The sequence below is a fragment of the Phyllopteryx taeniolatus genome, chromosome 10, assembly GCF_024500385.1.
Source record: "Phyllopteryx taeniolatus isolate TA_2022b chromosome 10, UOR_Ptae_1.2, whole genome shotgun sequence".
Taxonomy (NCBI): Eukaryota; Metazoa; Chordata; class Actinopteri; order Syngnathiformes; family Syngnathidae; genus Phyllopteryx; species Phyllopteryx taeniolatus.
In genome coordinates, this window is record NC_084511.1 from 13,118,062 (window position 1) to 13,134,794 (window position 16,733).

A 16,733-nucleotide genomic window follows, 5' to 3' on the forward strand; every position below is an offset into this window, starting at 1 on the left:
TAACGTTGACATCTACGCAGAAACAGGAAACGTAGCAAAATTACGTCTGCTTTTCGTCAAGCACACACGCACACAATGCTCCACTCGTTACGACATTTCCGCCTTCGTTTTTGGCTGCTCTTTATGGAAAAGTCTAACTAGGATCTGGATAGAAGACATACAGAGTAAATGTCGTCCGTGTGGTTACGAGCTAAAATCAAGAAAATAAATGATTATAATCCTGTTTATAATTTAAAAAAATTTTTTACAATAGAAATAGTGCTTACGGTGTCCTCTAATAGTGCCATTTAACACAGTATCACCCCGTAATGGTATCGTCCGGAGTCTATATAAATACTCCGCCCAGCACATCTCATCCGGTGTACTGTGTGCAGCTTCGGTTGCTAAGGAAACGCAGAAAGAAGGTAATACATCAGGACAGCTGTAGCACGCTAGCTCGCCAGTAAGCTGCGTAAAGCTAGCCAACGCGGCCATATCTGCTCGAACGTGCTTATTCCGTCACGCCATGTTGTTTTAAGAATAATAGCAGTAGTTGTGTATAATGTCAAGCTTTCAGACATACAATGAGCCGAATATCACGATATAACGTCAATAGTAGGGACACTTGTTATCCTACGAGCTGGGTAGCAGGGGCGACTGCTAAGTTGTGTTGCACGAGCTGCATCGTGCTGCTGAGCCAACTTTGCTCAGCAGACACCGTGTATCCGATTAAAAAAACCAAAAATTAAATGAAAAAATAAAGACAGGGGGGGCGATAGCAAATACTTTGTGTTTTGACAGTGACGAAAAGTTGCCTTGAAGTTGATGTTTAAGATGTATTGATTGAATGTTTAATGTCCCTCGAGCACAAAAAACTACGCAAAACGTTGTAAATTCTCTAAATTATAAGATCTTCTGTGCTGCCAGTCGCTTTATTAGATCAGTTAATTGTTGCTGCATGTTGTGTCATCATTATTTTGAGATGGACTTGAATTTGTGCATACAACCGGGCTGAATAGTTACAGCAAGACTCTTAGTGTCTCGACTCAGATTATTTGTGAGTGCCTGCCTGGTCTGCATACTTATGTCCTGGTGAAAAAGCTTGCCTTGTCTGACATGTTTGCCCTCAGGAGGAAGGCCCTCGAGGCCACATCTGACTGCCAACACTAAGTGTTGAATCAGACAATATTGTACCAGTTTAATATTGTCATCAGTTTTAACCTGGACTTTGAACACAATGTGTACTTTGTAGAACAAATAAAATATGTGTGTCATATTTACTGGCTGCTGTAGAAACCATTAGTTGCAGTATTATAATCCTATTTGTAGTTTGGACTGTAATGCAACAATTTGGTTAGGCATGGTAACGTTTTTTGAAGAAGTTTCCAGATTTGGTAATTATTTGATCTCATTGGTTTATTTGGACACAGAGGAACACATTTTTTATTTTATTTTTTTTAAATCAAAGCACAGGTTGTATTTTTTTAAAATAGATGTATCCAAGTATTTTGCAGTTGTCTTGTTACAATGCTGCATACTTTGTCATAATTCCTTTGCACGTCTTGTTTAAGATTCTATGGCATGCTTCCAACCCCTGTCCCCATTCATTTTCCTCACACTTCCCCCATTCTCCCCTTTTTTAGTCTCTCCCTCCCCCTTTCGGTTTTCTCCACAAGTCACAATTGCTGTTATCTGTTTAGGCTGACCCAACCAACTTTGACTCACACGTTTTCATCCAAAGGCTTTCTACTTGGGACTTGGTCTACTGGTTCTTTGCTGTGACCATAGTTTGTGATTTTTGTTCAAGTAATAAGAGATTGCAATGCTCACTTACCAATTGACCATGATGGAATGTGAAGTGTTTCTTTGTTCTGGGTCTCCTCGTTCCATGTGTGCTCTCTGCTTTTGTGAACGTGAACTTCTGCTCCTTGCTGGAGACTCCTGAGTTCAGACACTCACTTTTTGTGGGCTTATCTGCACCAGAGAGAATGTTTTATCCAGGTTTTCACAGATTCAAGACCTGAAGATACTAGAATATTCTATATGTTAAATTGCTGGTCAATTAAAGTTGAGGCTCCACTGAAATGATTTGTCTCATCTCCCTTTAGGTAAAATGAAAATGAAGATGATGATGACCAGTCTAACCAAATGAGGTGTCGTGGGGACATGGTATAAATTATGCCAAGTGTATGACAAAACGGCTCTGCATGTCTGTTCCTGGATCAGCGCTACCATTATGGTGACACTTATCACAGAGCAGCTCCGAAAGCAGAGTTTGGAAGAACCTTATCACCAGGCTTTCACCGTGAATGTGGTATGTAATTTGTTTCAATTAGGCTCATGGTGGTTCAGTTCAGTTTGGTATGGTAATATTTTATTACCTTTCCATTGTGAAGAGTTTGAAATATACATGGTTGAGACTATGTACACTCATAATTTAGCATGTGTGGTATTGTATTTTACACTAAATACCACCCAACTACCTTATACTTTTGCCCACAACAGCACATAACACATTACTGGATGTACAAACCCACATTCCAGTGAAGTTGGGATGTTGTAAAAACGGAATATGATGATTTGCAAAACCTTTTCAACCTAAATTCAATGGAATAAATGACAAAGACTTGATATTTAATGTTCAAACTGATTTTCTTTTTTTTAATATTCACTCGGGCTGTCATTATCAAATCTTTTTAGAATCGATTATCCTATAGATATTTCGTCCAGTATTCGGGTCATCGCCCCACCCCACCCAAAAAAATAAATAAATAAATAAATATATATATTTTTTTACTACAAACATGCATTTCGTCCTCATTTATGGGGGCTGGACTTCTATCCTTAAAATGCATGTCGTACAGAGTGTATAGTATAAACTCTGTAAAAAATTTGAGACAACAAAGGGTACGTTCAGAAATTCCATCTGACGCTTTCACTGAGCTTTGAGAGTGCAGTGTTCAGAGAGGCAGAGCGCGCTCCATTTTCTATAAATTTACAAACACGCGTGTTGGCCATTGGCAGTGATATGTCAGTGCGTCCGCCATATTGAATGTGTCAGTTGTGCCTGTAAAACATCTTGTCCTGCCTGACGCTCTGTCTCCTCAGTCAGAGCGGCGGAATTGCGCTCCGGCAATCCCAGAGTGTGGTGCTCTGAATAACTGAACGGCACACTCCAACAATGCTTTGAGTTTCTGAACGTTCCGTAGTGTAGAGATTCCGTTTGGAGTGATTTTCTGAACGTATCCAAAATTAGCTTTAGCTAAACAGCTAGCATTTGCGATTAGCATTAGCGTGCTAGCGATAACCATTTCAGGTAGACAGGCTGAATCCAGCGGCACGGTGGACGACTGGTTAGAGCGTCAGCCTCACAGTTCTGAGGACCCGGGTTCAATCCCCGGCCCCACCTGTGTGGAGTTTGCATGTTCTCCCCGTGCCTGCGTGGGTTTTCTCCGGGTACTCCGGTTTCCTCCCACATCCCAAAAACATGTATGAATTGGAGACTCTAAATTGCCCGTAGGCATGACTGTGAGTGCGAATGGTTGTTTGTTCCTATGTGCCCTGCGATTGGCTGGCAACCAGTTCAGGGTGTACCCCGCCTCCTGCCCGATGACAGCTGGGATAGGCTCCAGCACGCCCGCGATCCTAGTGAGGAGAAGCGGCTCAGAAAATGGATGGATGGATGGAGGCTGAATTTAAATGAAATTTCATTTGGTTTTACAGGGGTGGAATATTCCTTTTACCAAACCAATTAGAAGTCAATTTTCATCACGTAAACTGGGAGCCGATGTACTCTGTATGTGCATGCTCTACCCTGACATAAATGTGCGGTGACGTCATCATTTACGCACGTAAATATGGCGGCTTCCAACCAGAGCTCGTATATGCGATCTTGTTTTTTTTGTTCTTATCAAGCTGTTGTTTTAATAAAAGTATAAAAACAATTCCAACTACTGTGGTAAATCATGATAAATGGCCTGACGTTTACGTGATTTTGCGCATGTCACACTCTGACACATGCTCTTCTGATTATATATAGTGCACCTGACAAACTAATTGTTGAAGCGTTGGAGGTGGAATTCTTTCCCATTTTTGCTTGATGTGCAACTTTAGTTGCTCAATGGTCCGGTGTCTCCGTTGTTGTATTTTGTGCTTCTTAATGCGCCACACTTTTTCAATGGGAGACAGGGCCAGCAGTCCAGTCTTGTACGCTCACTCATTTACTAAGAAGCCACACTGTTGTAACATGTGTGCAATGTGGCTTGGCATTGTCTTTCTGCAATAAGCAGGGACGTCCCTGAAAAAGACGTCGCTTGGATGGCAGCATATGTTGCTCCAAAACCTGTATGTACCTTTCAACATTAATGGCGCCTTCACAAATGTGAAAGTTACCCATCCCTTGCGCACTAACACACCCCCATACATCACAGATGCTGGCTTTTGAACTTTGCACTGATAACAATCCAGATGGTCCTTTTCCTCTTTGTTGCAGAGGACACAACATCCATAATTTCCCCCAAAAATTTGAAATGTGGACTAATTAGACGACAATACACTTTTCCACTTTGCCTCAGTCCATCACAGATGAGCCTGGGCTCAGAGAAGCCGGCGGAATTCGTGGGTGTTGTTGATATATGGCTTTCGCTTTATATAGTATTTTAAACTTGCATTTTTATATGTAGCGATGAACTGTGTTAACTGACAGTGGATTTCTCAAGTGTTCCTGAGGCGACGTGGCAATATCCAGGCATCCAATATGTCCTCTCTTTAGACATTCTGACATTTTTTTTCCTAGGCCAAAAAATGTTTAGTTAAATAACGCTGCCTGTGCCCAGCCCCTCCTTATCCTTAGTCCCCACACAGCACCACCCCTGATAAGACGCTGGCTGCGTGAGCACAGTGACAGCAAGTCCTTTTTGCGGGGAGAACATGCAAACTTCACACAGGCGGGGCTGGGGATTGAACCCCGCTCCTCAGAACTGTGAGGCTGACGCTCTAACCAGTCGTCCACCGTGCCGCCGCACTATATAATATTTTACTTTATAAAAATATAGTAATAACATAATTTAATAGAATGTAAATAATTAAGGCGGCACGGTGGACGACTGGTTAGAGCGTCTGCCTCACAGTTCTGAGGTCCGGGGTTCTCCCCGTGCCTGCGTGGGTTTTCTCCGGGCACTCCGGTTTCCTCCCACATCCCAAAGACATGCGTGGTAGGTTAATTGACGACTCTAAATTGCCCGTAGGTGTGAATGTGAGTGTGAATGGTTGTTTTTTTCTATGTACCCTGCAATTGGCTGGCAACCACTTCAGGGTGTACCCTGCCTCCTACCCGATGACAGCTGGGATAGGCTCCAGCACTCCCGCGACCTTTGTGAGGATAAGCGGCTCAGAAAATGGATGGATGTAAAGAATTAAACTGTTTGTGAAACTTGATTACCTCATTGTGGCACCTGGTGTGCATGACTTTACCACCAGGTGCAGTATAATACCCTAGCTGCAACCAACGTAGGCATGTTGATTCAGTCTCAATTAGGTTGTGCTGCAAAGGACATTATGTCAGCCATGTAAAGTTGAGCTACTTCTTCACTACTTCAGCTTCTTCCATTATACTGCTAAATACAAAACTGGCATAAAAACAGGAGTTTAGTACATCCAGAGAGATTTTCACATCACAGGTCAAATATTTACAAAAATTATGTGACTATTTTTTTTTCCTCCGTAGTAAATCAAAGAAATGCAGTCAAATGCCCATCCTTAGTTATTTATTTTCTTTAATTAATTACAGGACAATTACATTCAGTCTGTTTTGTATGGTATGTCGTCATCCTCTATAGCTGAAAAAGCTATTACCATCCTGCCAACACACTCATGGTGGAAAAACAAGCCTGATTAGGATTTAATTTGCAATGAACTGAAGTGTATTGCTTTGTGGAAAGGTGGCTTAAGTTTTTTTTTTGGCTTTACTTTTAAGTTTTACTTGTTTTTTTTCAGACACTACCTGCATTAGGGTCCAGCCCCACTATCTCCTGGAGTGCATGCAAATCAGCGCAAGGCAAGTTCACTGAAGTGTAAGTGATGCATTTGTAAGGTATGACAATCTGTCTCACGTTTTGTCTTGGCATTTCCAGAGAGCAGTTTTGCTACAAAGCCATCTTTCAAAGCCAAACCTGTGGATGCAACATGTGGCCTGGATTCCACATGGCCTTACCAAGTGGGAAAACCTCAGCATGGACCTGAGGTTTCCATAACAGCCAACGCTTTCCAGAGCTCCCCTCCACCACCCCCTCCAAAACGCCACTGTCGCTCCCTCTCTGTTCCGGAGGACCTATCTCAGTGCCGCTCCACGTGGCATCCTAGTGCATCCAAAGTTTGGACCCCAGTAAAACGTGCCAGCCAAAGCATAGAAAGGTCTCCTTTAAACTCAGTTGCCAGCTCGCTGCCTCTTTGTGGCCCCAGGACCTTCTATGAGTCATCCTCTCTACATTCCTCTTCGAGCCCTACTTTCTTTAGCTTAGCACTATCTGCTGATTCTCCACTGTCATGGAGCTTTCCATGGGACCCATGTGACTCACAGAAAACAGCCTGCTCTTCCTCATTTGCTACCCCATCCTCTTGTTCCTCATCACCGACTCCCCTAGTTGGTCACTCAGTGTCACACCGCCGCTACTCCCTGTCTCCTTTCCAAGTTCTGAACACATCTGTGTTCTCCCAGCACCCTCACCTGGCCCACACTTCTTGTCTGACATATTGCTCTGGTATGGAGTGCCCAGCTTTGTCTCCTTCCCCAACTTCAGCCTGCAGCACACCATCCTCCTCTCGACACGACCTGCACCAAGCACTACCACGATGCCACTCACAGCCCTGCGACATGCGCAAACCTCGCTTGAAGCGGCGCCACGACCCAGATGTGTTACCTGGCCCAAGGCCGGGACTCGACTTCAGCAAGATGACACAGGTTAGCTTGATTTGCTCTTTACGATGCCCTATAATCATATACCTGACTGTCCCAGTAATTGTTACAAATGGGTCTGGTTACACAGGGTTTATTTATTTTTCAGCTATTTCGGGTTCCCTTACCCATTTTTGATACACTCTTCATGCATAACTTGTGGAACAATACCACTCACTAACATTAGTCAGGTTTTGTTGGAATGTAGAACAGTTTACCAAACAGAAACTACACTAGTGTTTTGGCTGACAATTAAACAAAACAGTCTACTAATTACTCTAGTGCATAATTAAGTAAACTACTTTTTATTACATTTGGGTGTGGATGCTAGGAATTGGGAGTGTTGATCATTCAGCTTCTTAGAGAGAAAATACAGTTTCAAGAAATAATTTCCAACACAACCTGTAGAATTCCTTCATAGAAAATACAAATGGAATTAATTAATTCAAGGGTCAAACTGTAGCCTTTTTAAAACATTCACTGTGAAGGCAATGTATTGTCATTTAACATTAACTGTGTCAAATGTGTAAAAAGCTGTATAATAAAAGTAAGCCGTTTGACGCGTCATGGATGTAGTGTATATCCAAATGGAGAAGCATAATTGCTGAAAGTGAAGCATCTTAATGGATGATGCTTTTTAACATTCTCATGAGGGTAAAAACATGTAAAAACATAAAAAATTGTACTTTGATCCCTCTTAATTTGTCACTTTAGCCATACTGTATTGAGCCGTGAGGATGGTTGACGTGTATGCTGGTTTTCACGCTATGCTATAGCCGCACCTCAATAGCAGTGTGCCGGTGAATATTGTCATTTTATTCTTAGAGCATTGAATCGATCGCAACTGGACTGTTTTGGTTGTCTTAGAAGACATTTCCCCTCTCATCTGTGCAGACTTCATCAGTTCATGCTAAATAGCAGTCCGGTTCTATGATGGTTGTCTTTACCATCACTGATCCCCTTTGGTGTGGTGCCTCAAAAAAAGCATTACATACCTGCAGTCCATATGCACACCTTGAACCCCCATTTATCACTGGGGATATGTTCTGGACCCACCCGCAATAGATGAAAATCCACAATATACCTGTAGAGACATGAAATAATTACTTAAATTCACTCGGAGACACTTCTTAAACCCATTGTAAACGTATCTGAATAAAGAAAGAAAAATTGCAAGTATAAAATGTATAGAAAATACTGTTGTAAAATCGTATTGCCTGAGTAAATATGTGCCTTTTTTTAAGGCCCAGATGGTGGGGTGGTGTGTGACAGGCACATCTGCTTGTCTGGGTGTGAGCTTCTTCATAAGTGTGCTCATCACTGTTTTACTGTTCTCCTGCATTTAGGTCGCGGCATAAAAGTACATTGGCGTATGTGGCTCTCCTTTCCCACATGCGATGGCAATAAAAAACTGTAATAAAAAGAAAAAAAATATGCGGGGAAGTGAACGATGAACCCTGATATAGCAGGGGATATAAAGTCTAGAATATTTTTAAAATCAATTATTCTATTGCTTATTTTATCGATTACTCAAATAATCAGCTATAATCTTATTTTGCATTCGTTGATTTCAAAATGTTTTTTTCGTGTACTGTTTATTAACCAATTATTGTTTTTTATTTGATAGTTTATTGATTTAAACAAAAACAAATCAACAATTAAACAATATCACAGGAGAGGGAGTGATGTACTTTCAAACCTTTCTGAAACGGCTAGTTCTTAGGTACTGATTAATGCAAAGGAAGTATTACAAGTTTGATATACACTTCTGATGCTGCTTCCGGTTCAACTCCGTCAATTACTAGTAATTCATACTACAATTAATTTGGTAATCGATTAGTTGTTGATTTTTGTACCTCTAATCTGTACCACTCAATTAAAAACAATTTTAAGAAGAGAAATAAAGATGAACAACTGAGATGCGGTTGCACAAGCGTGCACACCCTCTTATAACTGGGGATTTGGCTGTGTTCAGAATTAGCCAATCGCAAGCTCTTATTATAAGGGAGTTAGCACACTCACCTACCACCAATCAGATGTTCTAGTTTCATCAGACATAACACATTTTCCCACATGCTTGGGAGATTTACAAGTGTGTTTTGAAGAAAAAAATAATAAAAAAAGAAACCACAGTTGAACTTTTTCTACATAATTCTAAATGGTATTGTTGGCGCAAACACAACCCTAATCATAACGAAAAGAACACCATACCAACCGTTGAAGGAAGTAAAGGTCTGAATGGTCTATATGTCATTAACAAGTTGATCTTGTATGTTTTGCTCAAGAAAATGAAGCTAGCAGTCATTTCCAATAATATCAAGTCAATACATTTGGAGCAATTGGTAAATAACTAATTATCTTTGAAACGCCCCTTTTTCATCTCCAAAATCGACACGCTCCCAATGTCTTGGTGTGACGTTAGTGGCAGAAGTGGAGACCAAATTTACTGCACAGCTGGTTTGGACAAATAATGTACTTTACTATAGTGGCAGTATTAGCTATTATTTTATATATTGTAGCGCTCTGGTGGAATCCCCTCACCTCCATAGTGACAACTTTTCAGGAAATACAAAAAAAGAAAAAATTATAGCTTGCTTGAGTTTTCAAACACCACTTTGTTCAAGTTGGTATTTTACCTTATATTGCTGTCATACATAGTTGCACTCTCACATGAACAACAGCTATCACCCCAGAATTATGTTTAATCACTAATTTAATGGGCTGAAATTTTTTTTATTTATTAGTATTATCGATTAAAAGGATATAAACACGGAAGGCGAGCGCAACATCCTTGCAAGCCTCATGAACCCAAGCAATCATGTCTTATTCTTAAGGTCCCAAAACTGTCACCAATCATCACCAGAATTTACATGGACATCTCTACTCATGGCAGCTTCAAGCTCTGAAAATAAGCCCAATATTTGGGATTTTATGGAGGTTACACATGTTCCTTTTTCTCAAATGATCATCAATAGAGAGGGAAAAGCTACCATGCATCATAAATACCAGGCTGATTGTAAGTGGGCATAAATAGGGATGTATACATCATTTTGGCGATGATCAGTCGCAGTTTTGGGACATTAAGCGATATAACTCTTTTAGCCAGGAGACCCTTGTTATCTGACGTCGTGACACCCAGCCAAAGTCCGCCCACGTCTTGTCACACAAGGCCTACTACATAAATGCCTTTGACATCCATAGGAACTCTTTTCAAACATCGTAGAGGCATTTGTGGTCCAATCAATCCAAAACTGATCTGAAGAAACCAATTCATATATGCAGAAATGAATCTGCAAGAATTACATCGTGGGACGACGTGGCTGTCTTCTTTCCTCAAGGAGGCATTTCAACAGTCCTTCCAACATGTTTCACTATCACTATTATCACGCGTTATTGTTTTTTAAAAAACAAACAAACGTCCAGACTTTCAATATCGGCAAAAATTCCACAGCAGAATGCATAGAGTTTCAATGAGGAAATGTAATTGCCTCCTGCGCTTTACGTGTCAGGTTATGACAGGCTGATGTGTCCAAAATGTGGGCGGGCCAAAATCTGCCTGAAAATAAAACATTTCATCAGAAAACTATCCTAAAATTACTGAGTCTATTCTGGAGGGATTGTATTCCTACAAACATAATTTCTAAGGCCAGAACTATGGAATAAGTCCCAACATTCACAAGATTAAATAGGCCATGGTGGTGGTAGAATCATGCTCTGTGGTGTTTTTTTTCTTCAGCTGAACCGGGGCCTTAGTCAAGGTGGAGGACGGTTTCAAATACCAGTCTGTTAGCACAAAACATTCGAAATTTATTTGGGGTCAGAGGGGGTAATCAGAGTCACAATGGATGACTCCCATTTAACACGTTTGAATGTAATTAGTTATAGTCAAAGATTTTTTTTTTATCCCCCCCCCCCAACAATGTTGGCCAAGCTACTTAATAGCAATGTTGCTTCTTTCTCCATAACAGATTGGCAACGGTGAGGGCCTAGTGTCTGGTACAGGTGGTTGCATGGGTCAGGTGCACTCCCAAGTGGAGCAGAACTCTTCTCTTTCGCCTGCAGAGTTCCTGGGCCGAGCCAGCATCAGACCACTAAGTGAAAGTGAAGAGGAGGACGAAGATGATACAATTAAAAGAACTGCGACGACTGAGGCCCATATGCTTTTTGAAAGAGACTGCACAGAACTGGACTTGAACCTCATAGAAGAAAATTGATGATAGAGGGAAAACGCTGCTTCCTGTGGGAACAGCTTCCTTTACCATGTTAAGCACACTTCTACATGCTCGCTGCCTCAGGCTTATATCTATACTCAAGATCAAAACAGTTTGGAGCTATAGAGCTAGTTACTGTTAAAAAAAAAAAACAGTGTTATTGTGCCTCCCCTCTTGCACCACTCCAAAGTGAAATTGACAACTTTTTGTGAAGACAGGCTCCGTCTATGGCTTTCTGCCGGTAAATTATTAAAATTTTAAGTAGTGCTGCTAGTTGGCTGTGTATTACTTGTCTTAATATTCTTTTCTGGAGCTGAGGACAGTAGATTGGCTTTAAGGAGCGTTACATTTTGACAGCCATTCATGTGTCCAATGTTGAGCCTTTGGAAAAGTGACATAAATAAGATGCCCCGTAGGTTGAATAGCAGGCGTGATGACTCACCCATGGCAGTACAAACAATGTTGGAAGAACTTTACCCCTCAACATCCTATTTTACGATTGCTATATAGATTTAGATTAAACCCTAGATTTAAAAAAATGTTGGAAAATATGTTTGCAAACCAGTCCTGTACCCTGAAAAATCTGTTTTATGTTTCTAAGTGTACGTTCACAATGGTCAGCACGCTAGGTACACAAAACTATCCAGCTGTTTTCTATACGGCTTGTCCTCTTCAGAGTTGTGGGTAAATGGCACCTATCCCAGCTGATGTTGGGGGAGAGGTGGAGTAGTACTTGGACAGATCCCCAGTCAGTCTCATGGCACATTTGACAAATAACCATTATCTAATTTCCCTTGCGAGATCAATCTATCCATTTTCTGTACCGCTTATCCTCACTAGGGTCGCGGTGGGTGCTGGAGCCTATCCCAGCTATCTTCGGGTGAGAGGCGGGGTACACCCTGAACTGGTCGCCAGCAAATCACAGGACACATAGAAACAAACAACCATTCACACTTGCATTCATACCTACTGTATGTACATGGAAACAAACAACCATTCATGCTCACACCTACTGTATGTGCAATTTAGAGTCTTCAATTAACCAACTATGCATGTTTTTGGGATGTGGGAGGAAACCGGAGTACCCGGAGAAAACCCACGCAGGCACAGGGAGAACATGCAAACTCAGCACAGGAGAGGCCGGTTTTGAACCCCAGTCCTCAGAAATATGAGGCGGATGTGCTAACAAGTCTTCCACTGTGTCCAACTCCCTTGCAAGACGAATAAAGTATCCACAGTGCTGTGAAAAAGTATTTGCCCCCCTTTTCAAATTCTTACATTTTTGCATAGTTTCCCTACTTTGTTTAAGATTGTCAAAAAATATAAATAGACAAATATAACCCAAGTGAACTTAAAATGCTCTTTTTAAATGATTTCAGTTATTAAAGAAAGGTTAACTGGCCCTTTGCTGAAAAAGTAATTATCCCCTTGTTAAATTATAAATTGTGGCTAATCACAATTTTTGGTTTATTTTCACTGATCACATCCAAGGCTGATTACCTCCAGACCTGTTCGATCAAGAAATCACTTAAACAGAATCTGTCCCGACAAAATCAAGTCGGACAGAACATCTAAAAAAGCATCATTGACATCAGTCTGGAAAATGGTTACAAAAGCCATTTCTAAAGCTTTAGGATTCTAGCAACCCATTGGGAGAGCCATTATCCTCATATAGAGAAAACATGGAACAGTAGTGAACCTTCCCTACAAAGATTACCCCTAGAGAACAATAGTGACTCATCCAAGAGGCCACAAGGGATCTCAGGACAACTTCAAAAGAACTGCAGTACTCCCTTGCCTCAGTTAAGGTCAGTGTTCATGACACAGCAATACAGAAGAGACTTGGCAAAAATGGCATCCACGGCAGAGTTCCAATGCAAAAACCACTGCGGACCAAAAAGAACAAGGGCTCGTCTTTCTTTTGCAACAAAACATCCGAATGATTCCCAACACCTTTGGTAGAACATTGTATGGACTGACGAGATGAAAGTTGAGCTTTTTGGAAGGTGTGTGTCTCGTTACATCTAGCGCAAATATAGTACAGCATTTCACAAAAAGAACATCATACCAACAGTCAAAACGTGCTGGTAGTGGGCTGCTTTTTCTCCTTCAGGACCTGGACAACTTGCTGTGATTGATGGAACCTTGAATTCTGCTCTTTAATAGAAAATCCTGAAGGACAATGTTTAGCTATCAGTTTGTGTACTGCAACAGGGTAACGATTCAAAACACACCAGCAAGTCAACTTCTGAATTGCTTAAAAAAACAAAATGGTTTTGGAGTGGCCTAGTCAAAGTCCAGACTTGAATCCGATTTGAAATGCAGTGGCATGACCTTAAAAAAAGCTATTCATGATTGAAAACCCTCAATTTTTGCTGAATTCAAACAATTATGCAAGGAAGAGTCGGGCAAAATAACCCCACAGAGATGTGAAGGACACGTTGCCATTTATAGGAAAAGCCTTGATTTCAGTTGTTGCTGCTGAGGAGCAGTTATTAGGTTTAGGGGGCCATTACTTTTTCACACAGGGCCAGGTAACTTTGAATAGTTTATTTTCCTTAATAAATGAAATCACTGTTTAAAAACAGCATTTTAAGTTCACTTGGGTTATATTTTTCTGATATTTACATTTGTTTGATGATCTTAAAAATTGAAGTGGGGAAACTATGGAAAAATATAAGAATTGGAGAAGGGGGCCAATACTTTTTCATGGCACTGTATTTATCCATTAAGCCATGGACAATCTAGAGTAACCAGTTAGCCTAACATAGGGATGTGGAAGCTGTTCGAATGAAGATTTGATCCTGGATTTCCTGACTATGATCATTAGACCACCATACAACTGTCCTGCAGTTTACAGTCTAATACGAACCAATACAAGAGCTGTATAATTTTTTACTTTTGAAAGACAATGCTTGGTTTTTAGGATTCTGACACTTTCAGACAGATAATTGGCCATCTTTATTGCCATTTTACTGGTGCAAAGTCAAAACTTGACAGTTTAATTTGAAATGCAAGCACAACACATGCCAATCACCTCACTGAAAATAAAGAGGAAAATACTGACTAGAAGTTAATAATCCCTACATTGCTTCTCACTAGGAGGTCTTATTTGTGCAGCTCTTGTATTGGATCTCATTAGCGTGTGCGGAGTCCACTGATGGTGTAGTGGTACATTCGCTTGACTTCGGTGCAGGCAGAGTGGATTCAATACCCACTCAGTGACAGGGTAAATGTGAGTTTGATTGGTAGTCCACCTTTCGCTGGAATAGCCTCCTTTTCCCCTGAACAGGATTAGCGGTATTGAAAATGGATGGATGGCTGGATCGATTGTGTGGGTGTACCTAATTGACCATTCAATGCATGTCCACACTGAGGATATACTGTACAGACTTAGCTAATCTTGAATCATTGTGGAACTAACTTTGCATGTTGTGGCCGCTTACAGTATAACTCTAGCCTCAGGCAATGAATCACGTGTAACACGGACCCTCATTAGAAGAGTGAAAATGGGCTCTCCTGCAGATACGAAAATGGGCTCTCCTGCAGATACGAAGATTGGCAATGTAGTTACAGTTATGAAGGTGGTTAGATCCTTAAATTTTAAATTGTGAGGAAGCCATGATCTTCAGCCCTTTGGATGTAACAGTATGAGCTGTTACTGGAGGATGTAATCCTTATTGGGTGTGTGTACATTTAGGCTTCACATAATGCTTTCCAAGATATAGCTGCAATTCCTGAAATCCCACATTCACTACAGATGTTTTTTTTCCTATTTTTTTACAGTATTCTTAATGAGTAACCCCCTTTGTCCATTTATCCATGCTGTTCAGAGTTCTCACATGTCCCTCACACCTGCAAAGTATTCACAAACACCTGCAAAGTATTCACAAGTCAGATGAGCTCTGTTCCTGCATGTTGTTTGGAGGATTCTGCCACCCATTTTGATAAACCTGGAACACCTCTTAAGTGCCCCACCACTGCAGATGGTAGTTAATAATGCTCCCTCAATTTTTTAACTAAGTTTTCTTTCATGTTTGTGGTTTCTTTTAAGTTGCTTGATCATGACAAATGTTTCTAAATGTCAATGTAGATGACACTGTTTGGACCACGCCTTATATGTGACATTCAGAGAGCTTCATGAATTTCACAGTCTCAGTTTGTGCTGATTGAGATACTTTGGAGTGGGTATGTTACACACTTGACTAGCCTGTTGAATTACAAAAAATGCTGCAGCCAGCACATTACAGTATGGCACAGTGTAAATAGACTGTGAAGCGAATGGAACTGAGTCAAAGTGTGGATGGGCGAATGATGCAGATGATATTTTTGGTGGCCTTAGCGAGATGGTTGACTTTGCATATGTTTTCAGATGGAAATATTCTGGATATGAATATATTGCACAATTTATGTACCAATAAAGTTTGATAGAGAATGACATGAAAATGTCTCGCTCTCTCGCTCTCTCTCTGTGTGTGTGTGTGTGTGTTTTTTTTTATGTGCTGTGGTGCAATAAGCAGCTTTCAGCATGATGCAATGCACCGCTACACAATAATGAACTTGCATTTATTCCCCTTGCAGTCAATCAAGCAGGAGCATTATAACTGTAAAGGCAGAATTTTTGATGCACCTCTTTTGTTGGATTTCATCAAAGTATATTATACCTCTCATATAGTTAATCAAAATATTCTGAATGTGGATATTTCAGATATAAGGGAATCTCTCCAGCTCTACACCCTTGGCAGGGTCCTCGACGGTGCATGAGAGTTCGCCCAACCAGTCTACATGTGTTTTGTGGCGTTCGACCGTGTACCTCGGGGAGTCCTGTTGGGGGTGCTTCGGCAGTATGGGGTACCGAACCCCCTGATATGGGCTGTTCGGTCCCCGTATGACCGGAGTCAGAGTTTGGTCCGCATATCCGGCAGTAAGTCGGACTCATTCCCAGTGAGGGTTGGACTCCGCCAAGGCTGCCCTTTGTCACCGATTATTTCAAGGCGTAGCCGAGGCGTAGAGGGGTTGGTGGCCTCAGTATTGCATCTCTTCTTTTTCCAGATGATGTGGTTTTGTTGGCTTCATCAACCCGTGATCTCCAACTCTCACTGGAGCAGTTCGCAGCCGAGTGTGAAGCGGCTGGGATGAGAATCAGCACCTCCAAATCTAAGACCATGGTCCTCGGTCGGAAAAGGGTGGTGTGCCCTCTCCGGGTCGGGGATGAGATCCTGCCCCAAGTGGAGGAGTTCAAGTATCTTGGGGTCTTGATCACGCGTGAGGGAAGAATGGAACGGGAGATCGACAGGCGAATCGGTGCAGCGTCTGCAGTGATGCGGACTTTGTATCGGTCCGTTGTGGTCAAGAAGGACCTAAGCCGAAAGGCGAAGCTCTCAATTTACCCTCACCTACGGTCACGGGCTGTGGGTCGTGACCGAAAGAACAAGATCCCGGATACAAGCGGCCAAAATGAGTTTCCTCCGCAGGGTGTCCGGGCTCTCCCTTAGAGATAGGGTGAGAAGCCCGGTCATCCGGGAGGATCTCAGAGTAGATTCGCTGCTCCTGCACATCGAGAGGAGCCAGATGAGGTGGCTGGGGCATCT

The 16,733-nt window shown here is 41.6% G+C and overlaps 1 protein-coding gene across 1 annotated transcript; it reads left to right on the forward strand.

Annotated features, from left to right (window-relative positions):
- Positions 1-87: 87 nt before the first annotated feature.
- Positions 88-14,971, forward strand: LOC133484452 (protein FAM53C-like). Its single transcript, XM_061787015.1, has 6 exons — positions 88-404; positions 2,088-2,293; positions 3,122-3,127; positions 5,974-6,034; positions 6,111-6,937; positions 10,900-14,971. Exons 2-6 carry the CDS (start codon positions 2,216-2,218, stop codon positions 11,143-11,145), a joined length of 1,218 nt encoding a protein of 405 aa, XP_061642999.1. The 5' UTR covers positions 88-404; positions 2,088-2,215; the 3' UTR covers positions 11,146-14,971.
- The last annotated feature ends 1,762 nt before the right edge of the window (positions 14,972-16,733 follow it).

Excerpts from the sequence above, each read along its gene's own strand:
- LOC133484452 (XM_061787015.1), top strand. The coding sequence starts at position 2,216 with ATGGTGACACTTATCACAGAGCAGCTCCGAAAGCAGAGTTTGGAAGAA. Across the intron at positions 6,035-6,110 it reads TGCATGCAAATCAGCGCAAG|AGAGCAGTTTTGCTACAAAG; the intron begins GCAAGTTCACTG and ends TGGCATTTCCAG. Across the intron at positions 6,938-10,899 it reads ACTTCAGCAAGATGACACAG|ATTGGCAACGGTGAGGGCCT; the intron begins GTTAGCTTGATT and ends TCTCCATAACAG.